This window comes from Elephantulus edwardii, unplaced genomic scaffold (assembly GCF_000299155.1).
Source record: "Elephantulus edwardii isolate Elephantulus edwardi_28Jun2011 unplaced genomic scaffold, EleEdw1.0 scaffold00022, whole genome shotgun sequence".
Lineage (NCBI taxonomy): Eukaryota > Metazoa > Chordata > Mammalia > Macroscelidea > Macroscelididae > Elephantulus > Elephantulus edwardii.
This window is the reverse complement of record NW_006399772.1, coordinates 15,744,751-15,757,681: the sequence shown is the minus strand read 5'-3', so window position 1 is coordinate 15,757,681 and position 12,931 is coordinate 15,744,751. Positions and strand designations below refer to the sequence as shown.

Sequence of the window (12,931 nt, the reverse complement as noted above, 5' to 3'; positions counted from 1 at the left end):
GCCCTAAAATATAATACTTTTAGACACCAAAACACACCCTTGCAGATGAAGAAGGAACTATGAATTGAGTAGAATGTGTTAGTAAGGTGCCTGTTGAAGACAATGTGCACTCCTCCATATTTCCTTTTGAGGAGGAAGATCTGTCCCTTCCTTTAGAATGTAACTTTCTAATAAATCGATCATGATATTTTTTAGATTTTTTTAAATTGAGAGTTTAATGAAAGTTTATAAAGATCTTGGGTTTCCAATCGTTCATTGTTATACAGAACCTCCCCCCTCCAACCCCCAGGCCACTTTAGTATGCAGCTGTTATTCTGGACTCTTATCATGCCAATAATACCTAATAATATGTTCCTTTTATACAGTTCTCTATCTCATCTGTTCCAATGCTGTGTACATTACTTCTCCCCTCTTAGTTTTCCCCCAGCCCCCATGTCAGTTCTGTTTGATAACAGTGGCATTATGCCATATTTGTGTTTTTACGACTGAGATATTTCACTCAGCCAAATTTGCAAGAAATTTCTCTTTGTTCAGGTTACAGAATCCACAGCCAGTCTTCACCCAGGATAGACCTGGTGTGAAAAACAATTATAAGAACTTTATGAACTTTGTATGTAAACCAATATAAAATGTAAAATGTAAAAAAAAGAAAAATACAGAGCAGTAACAAAGGCCTGTCTGAGCCTAGAAGATATTCCAGTCACATACTTGAGAACGTGTGATTTTATTCAGTTTTGTAGATTAAAAGCATGAATTCTGGAGTCACTTAACAATCTAATAGAAATCAAGCCATCTTCTTTCCTTCCCCACTGGGCTGAAATAAGAAAACTGGAAGTAGACTATCCTAAATAGCAATTGGATGCCGTACAGCTGGACAGGTAGGATGATTACATTCCATCTTAATTTGCCAGCTATCCAGGATTCCATACTCTCTTTGATACCCCACTGTTAACTGGCTCAAAAGCAACCTCCATTATGTTCTTTCTGGAAAAGCCTGTGGTGATCAAATACAAAATCAAGCATATGTGAGCAAATAATTGTGAATTATCTGCTACAGATAAGATCACAAGGAAAGAAATCTGTGAAACATTTTGATGGATGGTGCTTTGGAAACTTGAATTTTCAGTGCCCTTGGGAGGGAGGAAGCCCTTTTGGATGATAAAAAGATTGTAATAAATTTGCAAACACATCCCATTAGGAAATTCTTCCCAGGCTACCTGGGGAGGCAAAACAGTAAAGTAGTTTGCTGGTGTTAGGGCTATCCGGTTTATTCTGACCCATAGCAAGCCCGGGTACAGCAGAAGGAACTTCTGCCCAGTCCTGACCCTCCTCACTGTACTAGGCCTCCTCACTGAGGACCTTCCTCATTTTTGTGGATTCTCTACTTTTCCAACTACAATTTCCTTCTCCAGAAACCAACTCTTCCTGATAACATACTCAAAGGATAAGAAACAAAGGCTTAGCCATCTTCAGTTCTAAGAATCATCTTCCAAGATAGATTTATTACTTTCTGGCAGTCCATGGTATAGACATGGGAGAGGGATAGGAAGCCTCCTCCTGTGCGATTAACTGCCTCTGAAAACGTGCTGGAAGCTTACTTGTAGGTGCTTTCCAACTTGATGATACACAACAACAACAACATGTTGTATATTATTCTTTATGAACACCAAATGCATCTTTTCTTCAGTATTCTTTATTCATTGTCATATTACAATCACCAATACTTATGACATACTGTATCAATTTCAGATTGCAGAAAATGCAGTCGTTGGTTTCTTTACCTTTATTATTAATGGTTGGTGCAAAAATATTAGTTGTTGTTGTTTTCAGGTACCATCTAGTGGAGTGTCACCCATAGTGATCCTTTGAACAACCCATCTGAACCCTGTCTTATCCTGTGTCTTCCTCATACTTCCTGGCATGTTAGAGTCCATTCTGTAGCAGTCACTATGTCAGTCCATCTGGTCAAGGGTCTTCTTCTCCTTTGCCGATCCTCTATCTTTCCAAGCATTATGCCCCTCTCCAGGGAATACCTTCTCCTAGCAAAATTCCCAAAGTATGTGAAGCGAAGCTTCATCCTCTATGCCTCCAAAGAAGCATTTTCAACCTTTCCAAGATATATTTGTTTATTCCTTTGACAGTCTGTATTCTTCTCCAATACAATAGCTCAAAGACATCAATTATTCTTACATCATCCTTACTCATTTTTTAAAATAGTAGTAGTATTTAGTATTAGTTATATTGTACTGCTCTTCTTTTTAGGTGTATGTATACCATCACTTGTCTTTTAAGTTTTTCTTAATATGCTTTCTTGTCTGTTGTTGGGGTGCTGGAAACTGTGCCATTGACATTTTAAATACATGGTGGATCGCCTTTATATCTCAAAGTTGGTTGGGCCCTAAGTCTTTAGTTTGGAGGCTGACATGTGACGAGGTTGTTCAGGAAGGTGGGTTCTCTTGTTTTTGTTGAGGGTTGTGTATGGACTATTTGGTTGTTTTTTACTTCATTCACAATTGTGTGAGAGCGATAGGATTTGCTGGATTTAGCTAACAATGAGCTATGGGCTGGAAGCCTCTTGTTTAGAGTCAACAGGACTTGGTGAAGGGCCTTTGTATTGCAAATTGGTTGGGCCCTTGGACCTGGTATTAATTATATTTGAGATGAACATTCTTCTAAGTGGTACAGACCTGCCCTGTCAATTTGCTCTACTGAGGTAATTTGTAGTTGCTGTGATGGTGAATGTTGTGCCACTAGTGTGTCAAATGCCATAATGGTTACTTATGGTGGATAGTATTTAGTGAAACTCTCAGATTTAAGATAGGATTGGAAACAAAGTAGCATCCACTTCCTAAACAACATGCTTCTGTTAACTCTATGAACTTAGAGAAATGATAATAGATATAGGACAGGGTCTGAGTCTTGTATTCATTGGGTTACTATGAGTCGTGTTCGACTTGATGGCACTTAATAAGAACAAAACCATAGTAACCCATAGGGGGCAGGTGTCAGTGGCACTTCCAGAACAAGATTAAGGACAAGGACCTACTTTTTTACTGTTTTTTATTTTTAAAGTTATATGTCTCTCAGTCATTGAAAACCATATTAATAGTCACAGGTCGTTTTATAAGAGAGTGCTAGAAAATTAGTCTGTCAGATTAGAAGGCACTGACAGTACAACTGGGGAGGATCTACCTTGTAGCATGAGTGGAACTTAATGGCATGGATGAAATGAAGAGTTCAGGAGACAGGACTCAGTATGAGAACAAACTGTTGCAAACATCCATACGTAATTACAGCACAGTATGGAATAGAATGTATAAAGTATGAATCCAGGACAATTGAAAGGTGTCGAAGCAGTGATCAGTGATCAATATCCTAGGCAACTGGGAGCTGAAATGGACCAGTGTTGCCCATTTTTTTAAAAAAATTTATTTTATTATTTGTTGTGTGTGTGCCGTCAAAGCGTATCTGACTGGTACAGGAGGAGATTGTCCCTCCTTCTCCAGCAGAGCATCTGGTGGATTCGAACCGCTTACCTCTGGGATTGCAGTGCAGCTTCCTGCCACTAGATTACCAGAACTCCCTTTGTATTGCCCATTTTTAAGGAATCAGGCAATGAAAAAATTTACTGTGCCAGCAATGACGGCTCATATTCATTGCCAAAAATAACATTTCTGGATCTATTGTGAAGTACAAAGCTTTTGACGGTAGGATTGTGTCAATGTTCCTCCAAGAGAGTATGGTTAAAGTCGGTATCGAGTCCATTTGTAGATTAATAATGCGAAGTCACCAGCTGGAAAGCTAGGTAGCCCTTCATTAATTCAGCAGATAGTTTTAATGTTACAAACCCAATTGTCACAATACTGAAGGTTGCACAGATATGAACCAGACCTAGATGTAAACCTTAGGAGCCTAGCAGGTGAGTGACACCACTAGCACAAATAAAGATAGCATGAGCTGGTGAGTGGGAAGAGGTACAGAAGTCGGCTATGTTTAGATTTAGAAACTGACAGAATAGATGCCTTTTAGTCCAGATGTGGAAAATTAGAAGAGTGCTTTCTCTACCCTTTGGTAAATCCTGCCAACTTTTTGCAGGTGCCATTGGTGTTAACCTCAATTTCATTTTGTTGAACTTGTTGAATTTGATACTAGCCAATTTTCTCCACTCCTAAAATGTGAGTTAAGGGGCTCTGTAAGGGTTGTCAGGAGGGAGTTGTGCTGCCAGGTCAAAGGCTGTACCTGTCTGGCCTTTCGAATCCACTAGAAGCACTGAGTGGGACAGATGGGTGATCTCTGTCCATGCGGTTTTCAGCCTTGGAAACCCAGCAGAGGGTGAGCAGTGACTCAGCTCCAACTCTACAGCAATGGATTTTAGTAACTGTCTGAGTTGTTTACCCTTGCTACCTTTGCCATGAAACAGCTGATCAGACGTTACTCCTTGTGGACATTGCAGGTCTTAGGGTGCACTGTTAAAACCAACAACTACTGGCTGATAGAGACTTCTGGGAAAGTATTGGGAAATACATTATTATAGTTTTAACATAAAGGGCAGGTGTTTTAAGATCTTGTTTTCATGCAATATTAAGGTTTACAAGAGTCTAAATATTTCCATAGGTGCAACACCGAGAGTGAGTGGTATCAAATCCATGAGAACATCATCAAAAAGCTGAATGCACGTTATAATCTGACTGGCTCCAATGCAGGTGAGTTTGAAATTTTTTTTCCCCCTCTTCAGATTTTCTTATTTGCTCTATGTGAGAGGGAAATAATCAACACTTTTTATTGTCTGGTCACTCCCTAACTTTAAAAAAGTCCTGCCAACCTTATGGTGGGTCTTTCTACGGGAATAGCTTTGACTCTGGTGTGTTTGTTTTTTTTCTGTTTTGTTTTTGTCTTTCAAATATTCTTTCCAGTTTGATGCAAGGCAAAGGATTTGAATTTGCCCAAAGGTATCAAGTCTTGAGATTTCTCAGTTGTTACTGAGTGCTGAAAGAACCAAATCATAGATGTGCTTGGCTTCATGACTATTGTACAAACTTGGTTTGATAAACTGAAATTTGTCAGTAAATTCAAATAAAACACACTTCACTGCCTGTGGCTGGTGGGCAGCAAGCAACATTATTGTTTCAGAGAACAAAGATTCAGTTCATATATTGAAATTGGCAGTGAACTCTATGAAGGAGAGGAGTGTTAACTTTAGTATCATGTAGAGAACATAATACGCATAACTCTTCAGAGGGAACCTGAGGTATTATATGGCATATGGTACATTACATACTTTCTATATTGTTAATGCAATACATAATATGCAGTACAATACAATGTTATAGGGTTTGTGATATCATATAGGGTCACTATGAAGTGGAATTGAATAGGTGGCAATGGGCATGGGAATAATTTAGCCAAGGAGCCTCAGCGGCATAGTGTGTTGTATGGTGGAATGCTAACCAAAAGATCAATAGCTCAAATCCACCAGGTGCTCCAAAGAAGAAGGATGGACAGTCTCCTTTTGTAAAGACTTACAACCACAGAAACTCAATGGAGGGACAATATGAGTCAGGATAAACGTGATGGTAGTGAATATAGCATATGTTGACTGGTGACAGGTTTAAATAGCTTTATCAGTAGATAAGAGCTAAATGAATATTTTTTCCTTCTACCTCCTTCTCGGCCATATTAAAGCAAATAAACCATGCGACTGTGTAGTTTAATAAATACCAAAGACCTCATCAAATTAGATAAGCAACTTGACCAATAATCATTGTTTTCTAAGTTAAAGAGTTTTTAAAAGAATGATACTGAGTGTGGTTTTGTGTTATAATCCGATTTGCCTGGCAATTAGCCGCACCAGAACTTCAGTGCAGGTCACCTGTCTTTCAGATTTGTGCACATTTTGCTAGATGACAACAGTACACACAGAGAGAGAAGCCGTAGGCAGGAAGCTGTAGTTCAGGCCAGTGAGAGTTACTCATGTTCATGACACAACTATCTGGGAGTGCTTCTGCTGTAACGAATGATGAGGGCAGCATCCTCCTCCCTCTCCCAAGAGCCAGGGAGGTAACTTGGGTCTGATGCTATTTGATGTGATGTGTTTCTGATGGTCTTTTCCTTTGGACAAAATCCTAAATGTGCCACTTAATAAACAAAAGACTTGACGCACTTAATGTTGAGAACAGAGTCCTCAAAGGACCAGAACAAGATATTAGTAGTGGATTATAACATTAAGTAATAACTATAATATAGCCCTGGTGGAAGAATATACATTTTGATTGGCTGCCATCCAAAAGGTTCAATTCCACTATCTGTGGAAAATAAAGTTCGTGGTTCAAATCCACCAGCTGCTATGAGAAGCCTACTCCTGCAGAGATTTGCAGCCTGTGAAGCCTGATGTGAGGTCACTTAGTTGAAGTGATGCCAGTGGGTTTGGTCTTTTCCTTTTTAAATTTTTCACACTGCGGATGACACAACCCTGCTTGCTGAAACTGAAGAGGACCTGAAGCACCTGCTGCAGAGTGTCAAGGACTGCAGCCTACAATATGGATTGAGGCTCAATGTCAAGAAGACAAAGATTCTCACCACTGGACCAATTGGCAGCATCAGGATGGATGGTGAAGAGATTGAGATTGTACACAGCTTTAGTTTGCTTGGCTCCATAGTCAACAGTCTTGGCACCAGCAGCCAGGAAGTTAAAAGGCTCATTGCAGTGGGAAAGTCTGCTATTAGGGACCTCTCCAAAATACTGAAGAGCAATGGTGTCTCTCTGGAGACTAAGGTGTGTCTGATACAGGCTATGGTCTTCGCAATCTCTTGTTATGCATCAGAGAGTTGGACAATGTCCAGGGAGGATAGAAGGAGAACTGATGCCTTTGAGCTGTGGTGCTGGAGAAGAGTATTCAGAATACCATGGACTCCTAGGAAAACAAACAGATTTGTCCTGGAAAGGGTTAAACCGGGTGGCTCCTTGGAGGCAAAGATTCTGAGGCTCCATCTAACATACTTTGGACATGTTGTGAGGAGGGACCGGTCCTTGGAGAGGGACATCATGCTTGGGAGGGTGGAGCGACAGCACAGGAGAGGAAGGCCCTCTATGAGGTGGATTGATTCAGTGACTGGGATAATTGGGATGGGAGTGTCAGAGACAGTGCGATTGGCACAGGACAGAGCGGAGTTTAGGGCTGTTGTACATAGGGTCACTATGAGTCGCAAGCGACTCGACGGCACATAACAACAGCAACAACATATACTTTCTTATTTTCTAAAAAGATGACAGTACTATTTATTGTAGATGAGCTGAATGATTTATGTGTGGCCTCAGACAAACAGCACTGCTGCTATTTTCAAACTTATCATGCATAATTTATTAGTAGGTTTTGAGTCAAGTCCAGTAGTTCTGTGCTCAACCTCATGGTGTTTCTTGACATCATTATCATTAAATGTACTCTAGACCTGTGGGTCTTATCAGAAGCTAATGACAACAGGTGACTGCCGAGAACTTGTTATATAGTTAATAGAGAACCAGAATTGGAATGTGCTGTAATGATACAGTACACACTGGATTCAAAGACTGGTACAACAAGAATGTCAAATAGTGACATGGGGTCACTATGAATCATAGTCAATTCAGTGACACCTATTAGCAACAACACGTGGACATAACACTTGGGGCCAAATATATTACTAAAAGCAATTTTATGCCGTGCAGCTTTTCAAATGTGGCACTAGAAACTTTAAAATCATCTGTATGGTTTGCAGGTGCTGCTGTCAACTCAGTTTAGAGAGGTGTGGAAGGAGATTACCGTATTTCTCCCTCGCCAAGCAGCTGGAAGATTTGAACCATATGCCTTTGAGTTGGCAGAGCCACTTGTTAGCACAGGACTTGTTGCTTAAGTACTCGATACTTAATATTAAATATTAGCCCATGGCAATGTTTTTCCACTTCAAAGCCTTCATCTAGAAGATCCTAGCCTTTTCTCTAAATCAGAAACTCAGACCCATTCTCATGAAATCGGAGCTAGCGCGTCACTGACCCTCCAGCATGTTTTCAGAAGTTGTAAATCGTTTGGGAGAAGATTGTTGATTTTTTTCCCCGTGATCCACCGGTGGATTCCAACTGCCAGAGAAGGCTTCATTTTCTCAGAGTGAATCCTGATTTCATCCCCTTAAAGGCTTGTTGAAGAATATACTTGGACTCATTGATCCATTAGATCATTAAAACAGTCCTTTCCTCTTCTGTCACCTTTCAGCTGACTCGATTGTTCCGTCTCTCCTAGGTCTCTTTAATTTAGTCCTTGCCCCTCTGACTACATATGAACTCTGGAAAGGGAGGACAGCATATTGGATTTCCTTAGCCAATTCCCCAGGCACTTAGACTTGCTCCACAGAGTCCATAGGCTTTGTCAGTTTCATTGACTGGTTGCCCACTTCCTCTTACTGGGATCCTGGATGAGACTTTGCCAGGAAGTTAGATCCAAAGCACCTTAATCCCTGAGTGTTGCAATTCCTGTTTAAGGCTTTTGTGTTAACATGAAGAACTACTTGTTGCATCTTTGGAAAGAGTGAACCAAGCCATTATCATACAATGCTCCCAATTCCTGTTTAAATGTATGAAAGATATCCTTTGGCGAGTCCACCTCCATTTAGCTACCTCCTGTGATGCTCGGGTTCCTAGACAGCCTTTTAAAAATATGCTTTCTGTACTCCATGTCCACTGCCACGCCCTGTCTGCTGTCTTGGCCTCTGACTCCAGCACCCTCCATCCTGCTTCCTGAAAGCCTGGGTCTGAGGCAGGCCCACACAGCTACTGTCTATCTTCTCTGCCTCTGAGCTCCAGCTGGTTCCTTTTAACTAACTCCAGCCAAGGAAAACTCCAGCCTTGTGCCTCATCACTCCCAAAGACTGTTAGAAAGAGAGCAGGTTCAGGATGAACGTGTTTAACAAATAAACCCTTTCCTCCTGCCATCCATGCTTCTGCTACTTCTTCTTAGTCGATCCCAGCTCACCAGGGACCGAGCCACCAGAGTTCCTCATTGTTTTTAGTAGACAGTTATCTGTGTCACCTTTGGGCTGTTCTCCTTGAGATGATTGTGAGGAAGAGATTGTATGACCAGTGGATGGATGGATATTCAGCTGCTGTTTGATTCCATTATCAGAAGGGATACGTGCTAATGGCTGGCTGAAAAATAATGTGTGTGTGGGGGAAAATAATGTGGGAAGCAAGAGTACAAGAAATTGAAATGGGAAATTGAGGTGCCTAACTTCAAGCCATCAGAGTGGTAAGATAGGCTGGCTTCCACTCTTTTCTTTTTAGATCACCTAATTGTTGATTGAATAGAAGCTGTGCAGTCAGATATTTGCAAGGGAATTGAGTTCACTCCACAAAGTAGAGCTTTTCTTGCCATCTCCTGCTCTTCTGTGGTCATTGGTACTGAAAAAAGAATAACTTTGGAATTAGTTTTGGAAACAAAATCTGCTAACTAATTTCCAAGCACTCCATGCTTCATTGCTGTTTCCCAATCTGTTGGAGTTATAGTCTTGTCTGTTTAATAGATACAAAGATTCCTCTAGTTAACTGGATTTTCTCCTTCTACTAAAACTCATTTTGCAAAGAGGCCTTTATTATAGTGCAAGTAGTCTGTTTTACAGAGGAAAAAAAATAATAAAATTAGTAGCTCTTTCTGGTTCAATTCTGAAACCTTGATTTCACAGTGGTTAGTGCTCACTGGCTAACTGAGAGGTGAATGGTTCAAACCTACCAACTGCTGTATGGGAGAAAGATGTGGAAATCTGTTTTCATAAAGATTACAGCCTGGGAAGCCCTCAGTTCTACTCTTACTATACAGTCGTGAGCTAGAATAAACTCAACAGCAATGAGTTTGGTTTTGGGTATGGTTAAGTTAGTCAGGCTGAGTAATTTAGAGAACCCCAAGTTGTACTGTGTGGGAATTTAGAAATCTAAAGGCAGTATTGTGGAAATTTGAAATTCTAAAAATATTCATTAAAAGGAGCCTGGTTTAAGTTTGTTGAACAAACGGTTATTATAAATATCACCTCTGGCAAACATTAACAGTTGAATTCTAGGAATGTGGAATAAGACTGAGCCAGTGTGATTCAGTAGGCAAATTCAGCACTGAGGCTTGAAGTTAAGTGTCTCAAACTCATTGGCTTCAGTATGTGGTTCAAACTCAGTGGTTCTGTATGTCCGGAGAAAAACTTAAAAATCATTTCATATTACCTCTGAGTTTATGCAGTATTGTCTCCTGTAGTTCCCACATGTAGGCTATAACAACAAGGTATCAGTAGTTTCTAATCAGATAAATTCCTGGAATCTTCTCTTTCCTTTGGTAGAAGGGTACAGGCGTCTATTATTGGCTGTTATACCCAAAGAAGATTAAAAGTTTAGAAAGAATGACCTAAATAAGAGCATTCAACTTATAAGGAGAGGGGTGTAACCTGACTTAGGTGAAAGAGGCTTTTGAGAATGTTAGGTTACATTTTTGTGGCCAGGAGTCCTATCTGCAGCACATGCCAGTGGAGTCACTTAATCCCCTGTTACTGAACTGCTCTAATTCCAGAGGATTTTCTCAGTGCTTCTGGGTTTTAACATTGCATTTAGAAACTTTGCTTATGTATATTATTTCAATTAAAAACGATTCTTATTGGCACCACACATTGGCTAGAATTATAGTATGTGACCTTTTTGCGTAGTTTGTTAATTTTCCAATTATTAAACCATACTCTTTTATTAGTGTTTTAAAGCTTTTTTTCTTTTTACTTCATTTTATTTATGGAAATAATTGCAAGATAGGGCACAGTACAAAGAATTCCTGACACCTTTCAGATTTCCCATAAGTTAACATTTGCCACCTTCTCCCTTTCCTTGCTTCTTGTTCTGTCTGTCTGTATATGCGCTCATGGACACATATGTATGCAGTCAGTTAATGAAACATGATTAGTATAATTCTTAAGAATTATTTAAGTGCTCCTGTGTGCGTGTGTATGTGCATATGTCTATCTATACACATACTTTTCTCCATAAATTGCTTGAAATGCAAACATGATGATTTGCCACCGCTACTTACATCAGTGTGCATTTCCTTAAAACAAACCTGCTTTCTAATTACTCAAATCAGGAAGGTCATGTTAATATATCGTACTATAGAAAACTTCTTATTGTTTTTCCAGTTTCTTCAGTGTCTTTTACAAGAAAAGAGAACCCAGGATTATGTACTGCATGCAGTTGTCATAACTTTTGAGCTTTTTAAAAAATCTACACAAGGTAGATTTTCCCTCTGTCAGTCCATGGGATACTCAGTATTCTTAACCAACACCACCATTCCAAAGTATCAGTTATTTTTCGAGTTCAAGCTGCCAGTCTTTCAATGTGGCACCTCTCTCCATCTCTACCCAGCTGGCCAACCATCCCCAGCACATCTTACCACTCTGAAGGGGTGATACGTCCTCACACATGTGGAATTCCGTGGTCACCTTCTCTTTCCCCCACTGCCCCAGAACTTTCTGCTGCTGCTGTCACTCAGAGTGGACTGCTGGTACTCAGGGCTGGGCTCTGCGGAGCAGCGTCTGAAACTCTACTCCGCAGAGAAATAGACTCCACCAAAATAGTCCAGGCATGTCACTAAACAAAAGGAAAAGAAAAAAAAAAAACTACAAAAGCAAGATTGGGACAAGGTGCATAGACAGTATATAGAGATGCTACAATTACCATAATATTTTTTTTTTTAAATATCATGCACACAATTTTGAGGGAAACACCAGAAATTAGCAGCTACTGAAAATTGTTGTCTCGTAACCCACACTGGTTTAAAATCTAGTATCTGTTTCTCGTGTTGAGACTCTATCTGCATTTTACTTATTCAAGTCTGCCAGCATTTTGTTTTCTTTTAGAGTTTGTTGTACTTGAGTTTCTTGCAGCAAATAGATAATGTTTTTGGTGGTTTTTTTTTTCTTATTGTGTACCATTGACTTGAATCCCACTGGCACAGGAGGAGATTGTCCCTCCTTATCCAATGGAGCACCTGGTGGATTCAAACCGCATTCCTGTAGGATTGCAGCACAACTTCTTGCCACTAGGCCACCAGAGCTCCCTTGGATAATGTACTTTCAATTACTGAGTAACTTGATGGCATTTTTAAGCTTGCAATCTCTGCATTCCTTAAATGTGAAATATTGAAGTGAAATTTTTTCTTAACACAGTTCTTGAATTTTGAATAAAAAATTTATGGTAAAAAATATATCATGCAGCATGCGAAGAAACAGGAAAATAGAGGAAACAAATATTATGCAACATGCAAAGAAAAGGGAGCTCTGGTGGCCTTGTGGTTGGGATTTTGGCTGCCAATTCTAAGGCAGGTGGTTCGTATCCACCAGCTGCACAACTATGGGAAGGTTAGCTAAGGAGCATTTCCAATTTGATAGCTCATAAGAACAACAACAACAACATGCAAAGAAACGAGAAAATAGGGGTGAGGGGACCTTAGATAACAGACACTACCTCTTTCCCCTTTTTTTGCAACTTGATTTCCAGCTCAAGAACCCTTTCTTCCTACCTTTTCTAACAGTTCTCTGTGTCCTTAATTCATTCCTTAAACATGAGAATGATTTAGGTTTGTATTATGTCCTGCTTATTGCACTTGTGGGGAGCTCTGCTAAATTAGTAGTAAGGAATTTCACTGTCAGCCTAACCATACGTGGTTTGAAGTCACCAGCTGCTCTGTGGGGAAAAGATGGGCAATCTCTTCCTGTGCAATTTATTGCTTCTGAAAACCTGCTGCAGAGTTAGTTATGAGTTGGTTTCAACTTGACGGTACTCTGCAACAAAATTTTTTTTCTATATTTTATTAATTTTCATAAACATTTACAGAGATTTTGGGTTTCCATTCATTCATTGCTGCACTATTCTCTCTACCCTCCTCCC

The 12,931-nt window shown here is 40.0% G+C and overlaps 1 protein-coding gene across 1 annotated transcript in view; it reads left to right on the top strand.

Moving 5' to 3' along the window:
• DOCK4 (dedicator of cytokinesis 4) overlaps nt 1-12,931 on the top strand; it is a 312,634-nt gene that overhangs the window by 88,101 nt on the left and 211,602 nt on the right. Inside the window, exon 11 of the mRNA XM_006882693.1 lies at nt 4,615-4,703. Coding sequence (XP_006882755.1) covers nt 4,615-4,703 — 89 coding nt within the window. The remainder of the gene's footprint in view (nt 1-4,614; nt 4,704-12,931) is intronic.